This window comes from Coffea arabica, chromosome 11c, assembly GCF_036785885.1.
Source record: "Coffea arabica cultivar ET-39 chromosome 11c, Coffea Arabica ET-39 HiFi, whole genome shotgun sequence".
Lineage (NCBI taxonomy): Eukaryota > Viridiplantae > Streptophyta > Magnoliopsida > Gentianales > Rubiaceae > Coffea > Coffea arabica.
The window spans coordinates 36,030,600-36,040,020 of NC_092330.1; the positions used below are offsets into that span (position 1 = coordinate 36,030,600).

At 45.7% G+C, this 9,421-nt stretch overlaps 1 protein-coding gene and 1 non-coding gene across 2 annotated transcripts; both read right to left on the reverse strand.

Annotated features, from left to right (window-relative positions):
• Positions 1-524: 524 nt before the first annotated feature.
• Positions 525-3,575, reverse strand: LOC140016566 (uncharacterized). Its single transcript, XM_072070119.1, has 3 exons — positions 3,333-3,575; positions 989-3,230; positions 525-811 (listed from the first exon to the last, which is right to left on the reverse strand). The coding sequence occupies exons 1-3, from the start codon at positions 3,573-3,575 to the stop codon at positions 525-527; spliced, it is 2,772 nt and encodes a 923-aa protein (XP_071926220.1).
• Positions 3,576-6,181: 2,606 nt separating this feature from the next.
• Positions 6,182-6,284, reverse strand: LOC113719762 (small nucleolar RNA snoR103). The gene has a single exon (XR_003455017.1). It is a non-coding gene; the product is annotated as a small nucleolar RNA snoR103 (small nucleolar RNA).
• Between the last annotated feature and the right edge of the window lie 3,137 nt (positions 6,285-9,421).

Below are 9,421 nucleotides of genomic sequence, written 5' to 3' on the forward strand. Positions count from 1 at the left end.
TTAGGGTTCGAAATCTTATTAGGGTTTGGCATGACGGCCCCTAATAGTTCGGAGGCGGCGGCCCACGAGGCCCACTATAGGGAGAGGCGGCTGTTACGGCCGAGTTAGCCCGCTTATGCCGATCTGCAGCGAGCAACACACAAGGCCTATATTGCCGACCTGATGCGTGCGGCCTGCCGAGCTGACACGTGTCATGCGTGTATTTGCCCCACTACACTAGCCCCCCTGGGTCTAGAGTTACTGAGAGGTCGCGTGAGTCTAGACCAGATTTCGAAGCACCAGGTCGGCAAGGCGAGGAACCCACGATCCCACGATCACACACCTTGTCCGGATAACCGCCATGTCTACTGGTCAACCGTCGTTTCAATTGTCACGTCCTTTATAATGGCGATTGTTAGTCCAAACGTTTCCCCAGGTAGCAGTTACCAGGCAATAATTTCAAAATTTCAATTCGGGACTCTTCATCTCCCGCCCAGGTAGCCTATAAATAGACCCCACCAGACGTCACTTTCAAGCTTTCTTTCTCATTCTTCCTTCTCCCCAATCTTCACCAGCTCGCTCCGCATTCTGTGAGGTCGTTCGAGAGTAGGATCTCCCTTTCTAGCATACTTCAGTTCTTCTCCTTCATCCACCAGTAAGTCCTCTTTTCTTTTTATGTCGTCTTCTTCCACACACTCAAACCTCACCAGCTCAGCACCTAGGCGTAGAATTGTCCGACCTGCACCTATAGAGATACTCTCGTCTAGTTCTTCTTCTTCCAGCTCGTCCGGGTCTGAATACCTTCCCCCTCCAGTTCTAGTCATGGCCCAGTCTTTATTTCAAAGATTGAATACATTTATAATTCTCAGAGATCGAACTAATAAAAATGAAAAGCAGACCTGTCCAACTGAACATTGTCAGCTCGGGCAGGATATCTAAAGAAGAAGCCTTAAATTTGAGTTGTGCCAGGTGCGCGGGACTTCGCCTCCATCCAGGCGAGCTAGCTTACAGTAACCTGCTCGGTTAGCTTCCTTTACCACATAGGGACCTTCCCAGTTTGGATCTAACTTGCCTGTTCCCACAACTCGGCTTACGGAGTTTTTGCGTAACACCAAGTCCCCTGACTTGAAAGAAAGATGTCTTACCATGGCATTGTAGTAACGTGCGATCTGACCCTTATATTTAGCCATTCTTATAGCCGTCTCTTCCCTTCGATACTCGAGCATATCCAAGTCAAACCGCATTTCTTCCTCATTGCCCTGAGCCACAAAGTGTTGCACCCTACCCGAGGGTACTCCAATTTCTGTTGGGATCACTGTTTCGACCCCGTATGTCAGGACGAATGGGGTCTCTTGGGTGGCCGTCCGAGGTGTCGTCCGATAAGCCCATAATATGGTGGGCAGCTCGTCCAACCAACCAGTTTGCGCAGACTCTATTCTTGTTCTTAAGCCGTGCAAGATGGTCCTGTTAACATTCTCGACCTGCCCATTGACTTGGGGGTGCCCTACTGAGGTGAAGTGCTGCTGGATGCCCAACTCAGCGCACCACTCCTGAAGCGAATGATCCGCGAACTGTCGGCCATTATCCGAAACGAGAACCCTTGGTATGTCAAATCGGCAGACTACGTTCCTCCAAAGGAACTTATGTATCGACCTGCTGCTGATTGTACTGAGCGGCTCAACTTCTATCCACTTGGTGAAGTAATCAATTGCCACCACCAAGTGTTCATAACCACCTGGAGCTCGGGGGAAAAGTCCTAACAAGTCAATTCCCCACCGGAAGAACGGCCACGGGCTATGAAGAAGAATCATTTCCTGAGTTGGGGCATGATGAACTGGGGCGTGCAACTGGCATGATTTACATCTGGCTACCAGTTCGGCTGAGTCCCTGAAGATGGTGGGCCAATAGTATCCAGCCAGCATTCCCTTCTTAGCCAATACTCTTGGACCGACATGGTTGCCGCAGAGGCCTTCATGTAGCTCGCGCAGGACATAGCCCCCTTCCTCAGGCGTTACACACTTCAACCAGGGCTGCAAGTAAGATTTCCTGTACAGGACTCCATGTGTGAGCACGTACCTCTGTGATTTTAGGAGAATCTTGCGAGCCTCTATTCTGCTCGGCGGAAGCTCACCCTGAGCCAAATATCGAACAATAGGATCCATCCACGAGCTCACCACATGTATGACCGCAGCACTCACCTGTTCATACACCCGACTTCTGACGACCTCCATCACTATCTCTCGACCCAAGATGCCAACCGAGGTGGAGGCCAGTTTGGACAGGGCATCAGCTCTCTTGTTCTGACTCCGCGGAATTTGCTCAAGCGCGAACTGCTCGAACAGGCCCTTCAACTCACGCGTCTTGGCCACGTATTTTCTCATCGTCCCCTCTTTGACCTCATAGCTCCCCCAAACCTGGTTCACTATCAGCTGCGAGTCGCTATAGACTTTTATCGATCTGACCCCTAACTTGCGGGCAATTTCCATCCCTACAATCAGAGCCTCATATTCTGATTCGTTGTTAGAAGTTCTAAAATCGAACCTTAGTGCGTAGGGCAGTTCTTCCCTAGTAGGACTGATTAGGAGGAGCCCGACTCCGCATCCTTCCTTGCTTGACGCACCATCCACGTACAATGTCCAAGGAGGATCCATCTGTTCTTCAGCCTTTGTAGCCTTCTTGGTCTCGGCAGCCTCTCCGGCCAGCCCAACCTCAGCTGCCTTCCCGACCTGACTGGCCTCGACAGCCTCTTTGACCTGCTCGGTCTCAGCTGCTTCTCCGACCTGTCTGGCCTCGACAGCCTCTTTGACCTGCTCGGTCTCAACTGCTTCTCCGACCTGTTCGACCTCTGCTACCTGACTGGCCTGGGCGACCCCAGCAGCGTCTTCAGCCGCTAGGACCTCGACTGCTTCTCGGATCAGCACGGCCTTGGTAGTTTTTTGGGCCTGTAGGGCTTCGGCTGCTCGCCTGGGGTGTGCGTCCTTGATGATTCCTTCATCCTTCCCACCTTTATTTGTCTCTTCAGCCTGTTCGGCCTCTGCTTCGGTCGACCCAAAGGAGACGCCATCCGCTATGAAGTCCACCAAGGCTTGGGCTTTGATAGCTGTCCTTGGCTGGTATCCCAGATCGTATTCTGACAGCTCCACAGCCCACTTCACCATCCGTCCTGAAGCCTCGGGCTTGGAAAGGATCTCTTTCAAGGGTTGGTCCGTCACCACCACAACAGGATGAGTTTGGAAGTATGTCCTGAGCTTCTGAGCTGCATGTACCAACATTAGAACATATCGCTCTATTGACGAGTACCTTACCTCGGCCCCCTACAGGGCGCGGCTGACATAATATAAAGGTTTTCGAACCTTGCTCTTTTCTCGCACCAGCACCGTGCTAATGGCCCCCTCTCCCGCAGCTAAATAGAGGAACAAGGTCTCCCCCAACTCGGGAGAAGTTAGGGCTGGCAACCGAGTGAGGTACGCCTTCAGTTCAGCGAACGCCTTCTGGCACTCTGGACCCCACACAAACTGCCGACCTCCTTTCAAGGCCTTGAAGAAAGGCGACCCCCGAACTGCCGATCTGGACAGGAACCTGTTCAAGGCTGCCATCCTCCCTATCAGACGTTACACCTCCTTAATATTCCGAGGTGGAGCCATGTCCAGGATGGCCTTGATCTTGTCCGGATTGGCTCTCACCCCTTCTTTAGAAATCATGTAACCCAAGAATTTTCCCGACCGGACCCCAAAAGTATACTTCTTTGGGTTTAGCCGCATTCCTGAGCTCCGCAGAACCTCGAAGATTTCCCTCAGGTCAGAGATGAACTGCTCCTGGGTTTGACTTTTTACTAACATATCGTCCACATATACCTCCAGGTTTCGGCCGATCTGATTTTTGAACAATTTGTTTACCAACCTCTGATAGGTCGCGCCCGCGTTCTTTAGCCCGAATGGCATGGTGACGTAACAATAAGTGCCGTCCTCGGTGATAAACGAGGTCTTCTCCTGATCCTCCTCGTCCAAGGCTATCTGATGGTACCCCTTGAAAGCGTCCAAGAAACAAAAGATCTCGTAGCCAGCTGTTGAGTCCACGAGCTGGTCAATCCGTGGAAGGGGGTAGCAATCCTTTGGGCAAGCCTTATTTAAGTCAGTGAAATCCACACACATCCTCCAAGTTTTCTCCTCCTTCTTGACCAGCACCGGATTGGCTAGCCAGGTCGTAGTAGACTTCCTTAACGATCCTAGCCTCCAGCAACTTACCCACCTCGCTTTTGACGACCTCCTTCCTTTCAGGAGCAAAGTTCCTCTTCTTCTGCTTCACAGGTCCGACGTTGGGGTCCACATGTAGCTTGTGGACCGCCAGATCGGTGGGGATTCCCGGCATGTCATCCGCACTCCAAGCAAAAATCTCAGCATATTCCTCCAAGAGAAATTCTAAAGAACTCCTAGTCAGCTCGCCTAGGTAGGCACCGACCTTTACCGTGCGCTCAGGTCGGTCGGGCTGGATGGGCAGCTCGACCAACCCCTCGTCTGTCTCCAATCTCTCCCCTTTCTCCATGGGCTCCCAGGGCTCCAAACAAACTATCTGAGCTACCAATTTCTCCTTGCCCTTGAGGGTGGCAATATAACACGCCCTCGCCACCTCCGGATCTCCCAGCACCTCAGCCACCCCCGCAGGAGTAGGGAACTTCATACTGAGGTGCAAGGTGGAGCAAATAGCTCGGAGGGCATTCAGTGTTGGCCGTCCCAGAATCATATTGTACGACGACGGCTCCTTGACTACCGCAAAGTTTACCGGGACCGTTCGGCACTTCGGAGACACCCCCACCGTAACCATGAGAGTGATCATTCCTTCCGACCTCACGGGAGGACCTGCAAAACCGATCAACGGAGTTCGAACTGGTATAAGCTGTCTGTCCTCCAGCTGTAGCTCATTAAAGGTCCTGTAATACAGCACGTCTATGGGACTTCCGTTGTCTATATATACTTTCTTCACCTTGTAATTACAGGTGATGATTTCTATCACTATGGCTTCATGGTTATTAGAGGCCAAAGGGACTGCGTCTTCAGGTCCATAAATAATTTCCTCGTATATCTTCAATCGCTTGGCCGAGCTCTCCCCCGTGGGAGGGGGGCGATTATGACGCCGAGCTGTATGACTATCCCCGCCAGCAGGTCCTCCGGCAATAGTGTTAATCACGCCCGTCAGATTCTGTGTTTCCCGCTCGGGAGTTCGGACACGAGACCCCTGAGGTCGGTCCCGGGGGTAGCTCGGACGTTCCGACCTGGGGCTTCCTCGTTGCTGGTCAGCTCGTTCATCTCGTATGAACTGCCCAAGGTGACCTCGCTTGATCAGTTTTTCAATGTCTTTCTTGAGGTGACGGCAATCCTCTGTATCGTACCCCACATCTCGATGATAAGCGCAATACAGACCTTGGTCCCGTCTGCTTTTGTCCCCAGCCAAAGGTCGAGAAGGTCGGGAGAGCCCCTCCTGTACACAAGATGTATTTAATGTAAAACCTATTTCGCCATTGTCAACACTTTGAAATATTTCAAACTCCAACCGAATATTTATTACTGAGAATAAAACAAAGGAACAATGTGGTAAGAATACTTCTCCCAACTGCAGCAGCTGGTCCCTGGTATATTGAATATGTTCCCTACCTCAAAGAGAGTGTCTCCAGTATACAATAGAAAATTAAGAACAGATTGGAAAAATCAGTTAGAGCAAAAATAACCCAATGGAACAAGTAAGAATATGGACCTAACAAACAAGGGTGACGATTGAGTATTGAGTATTACATGATTATGCAATTAACAAAATGGTTGCTAAGTCCATTACAACCTAAAAACTAGGGCATTAAGTTGGTTTAACATTTCGACCGGAAAAAAATAAACATCACATATCATTATATATTCAACCAATGGTGTAGAAGTTCCATGCAACTGCCCCATTTTAAAATAGAAAATAATTCAAATGCATGCAGAGTCCTTTGCAAACTATCCTTGGATGCAAAAGTAAAAAAGTGAGATCACAGCTGTTCACCACCAAGTCGTAACGAAATCAAGTGCATACAGAGTGGCAGGTGGCGATTAGATAGACAGCACGGCGATCTCAATATTCATCATTATAAGGAAAACGAAAACCACAATTTTGAGGAGGCCAGGCCTCAAAAGGAGCATCATTTTTTACTCCTTAAAACAATCTACTGGAGCTTTCATGTATGTAGGGCAATTTATGGGCTACAAGATACTCGTTAAACACCCACCTGAAGCCTACTCATGTTATCTCCATATTTACAGCAGATACACATCTTAAATGCACTACCAAGAATTAGGAACATTTTAATCAGTTCCCTCACAGGCTCGGCAAGGGTAACTACATACAATGATATATCAATAGCAATACACGCTGTTGAGAAACAAAAGCTGTGTGGTTTTATCCAGCAAAGAAAGCAGAGGAATTACAGAGAGGCATACCATAATTAGCACCCCAAGAATGTTTTCAGAAAAGAATCGAGTACCCAAACCAAATTGTCTGAGGAGAAAACACTGATTTTGAGGAATGAAAAAAATAAGTTGAGAACAGCGGGATGACTTGATTGTTTCCAAAATTTATTAAACATGTCTTATTGAAGCAAACAGAACACAATTTGCATGAAGCTCTTGATAGGAAACAAACGATGAATTTTCAATCAAAATCACAATAACAAGAAGACGGAACTAAATAAGAGCAACCTACGTTGTAAAAATTTGAAGAATTGGTCGCGCTAATAGAAGAGCTATCTTTTTCCTCTGGTATTATTAGCAATACTCATTCAAAGGACTTGAAGAAATAGTGCAAGTTGCTTTTGATTAGCAAATAGTCAGAAGGAGAGAGAGAGGGTACCCTTGGGGTATGGCTTGGAGACGGGCCTTGCGCTTTTTGGCAGCCAGAGCTTCATAGTCATGCTCCAGGCGCTGGAATTGTTCGTAAGGCTGGAGCCCAGATGCGTCCTCTTTGGTAAAAGCCAGAGGATCCATGTCATCACTGAACCTGAATTTATACCCTTCTTCCTCTTCATCCTCATCATCATCATCATCTTCTTCTCCTTCAATATTAGCCATAGTGTTAGCAGTAGTGCCTTCTCCTTCATCATCGATTTCATGTTCTTCTTCCAATTGTGATTCCAATTCCATAGGATGCTCATCTGCATGGAACTCACTGCTGCTACCTACAACCCCAGCACCCTCGCCCTTCTCCATTCTGCTCTCCACCCAAGCGCTAATTGAACTCTGCAAAGGAAAAGCCAAAAGCCTTAGGGTCCGTTTGGTTGGACTGAAAATATCTTTCATATCGAAGTCATTTTCCTGGAAAATCACTTCCTTCTCCATAATATTCTGGTGTTTGGTTACTTAGTGAAAATATTTTCCAAATTCCTTTTTTTCATAATTTTCTGGTATTTGGTTTGTCAGTGAAAATATTTTCTAACTTCCTTTTTTAGTATTTGTTGATATGTTGCAATATTTCCTATTCTCAAAACATTCCTCTCATTACAAGTTGTTTTTAGTTTCTATCCATTATAATCATATTATCATTTTTAGTACGAATCAATTGAACTTGTAAATAATCACAATGAATTAGCTCATAATTTTAATCGTATAATGATTCATTATTCAACAGTTATTCTTTTAAGCTAAGAATCTCAGTGCTAATGAACTCCTATAACTACCAGAAAGCAGCTTAAAATTTCAATAAATAAAGATATTTCAACCAAATGTTTTAGCCAAATGGAAACTGCAGGTCATATTATCCAAAAGAAACGTATATCAGAATATTAAAAAAAATGACATAAACCACCAACAGATCAGTGCACAGGCTAAGTATCAACAAAAAGACACCCTGCAGCACTGCAAAGGGATGAAATAAGTCAAAAAGTAAAACAAAAGACACAACACTCAAGATTTTAACAACACAATAGCACACAACAGAAATCAGATAAGCATCAACAATCTATCTCACATCATAGCTCTCCCTTTTTCTCCCTAGTTCCTTCACTCCCCCTCAACATCCCTCTAATGTAGTCATCATCTCTAAACTTGCTCTCTCAAATAAATTCATGGCAATAAACGATGCTTGCTGCCATCACATGGTAGAGAAATTGTATCATTTGTCTTCTGCTTGAGACCTGATCAAGTACTCCTTGACTCTTTTTCCAAAAAAAGAAGACATTAATGGAGCAACAGACACGTGTCCAGAGAGCAATGGATCCAAATTCAAATCAGATTTGTCAACCTGAAAGTATGTGCAACTTCATACAACCTGTAGAACCTAGCTATAAGTTGACCAACAGAATTACTACTCGCGCAATGAAGTGTAACAAACACACAAGAGTTTTCCTAAGAAAATAAAGCAATTATATGTATTATCACTGAGACTACATAAACGAGTAATTCATTTATTAATCACAGCAGGAAAAGGATTTAATATAGTAAGCTATATGACAATTGTCATAGACTATTATGAGTTCATAAATACATGCTTATAACAGGAGTTTCATTCCTTACAGTTGCAATATTAACCTCCAATTGCACCTTCAACCCCGTTTACGTGCATGCTAAGAAGATCAACAATAATAGCATCAAAATCACTGGGCCAAGACTTGTCAAGCAATTCGGCACATAGCTTGAAGCTAGCACAGATTAAAAAAAAAAAGACAGAGAAAAATAATTGAATACTACCAGTAAGAGAATCACTCCACTTTGAATTATAATGAAAGGAATGGCAAATGAATATATTTTGGAAGCACACGTGATGTTGGAGGTTATATCAAAAAGCTACAAATTTTTGTTAGGATGATTTTCATGATTACATGACCATATAAATGTATTTTCACAAAAATTGATTCCGTCCCTACCCTTGACTTGATCTTTAATTCGTGAAACAGAGTTAAGGCTTCTGGGATCCCTTCTGATGAGAAAGTGAAGTTTGCATATGCAATCAACATAAGAAAGCTAGTCAAACCACCACTACCAGCAGGATACTGGGGAATTCTGACCAAGGCTGAAGACCATGTCGATCAACCGATATATAAAACAGCAGAATTGATCAACAAGAGCAAATACAATGTATCTGATGAATATGTTCGATCATTTATCGATTTTCAGGAGCTAAATTATCATGAAGGGACCACAGTAGGAGCAAAGGTGAGTGGAATTTCTGATTGGAGACACTTAGGCCATCCACAGTGGACTTTGGTTGGGGAGGTCCTGTTACAATTTTTCCTCTGTCAAGAAACCTACTTGGAAGCGTTGAGCCCCGTTTCTTTTTGCCCTATTCTTCAGCAAATGAAGGGGAAAAGGATGGTTGTAAACTTTCTGTGTGTTTGCAAGAACATGCTGTTTCAGGTTTCAAAGAACACATGAATAAGTTGAAGAATTTAGAGCCTGGATTCCTTTGAATGAAGGGTTTCTTGTTA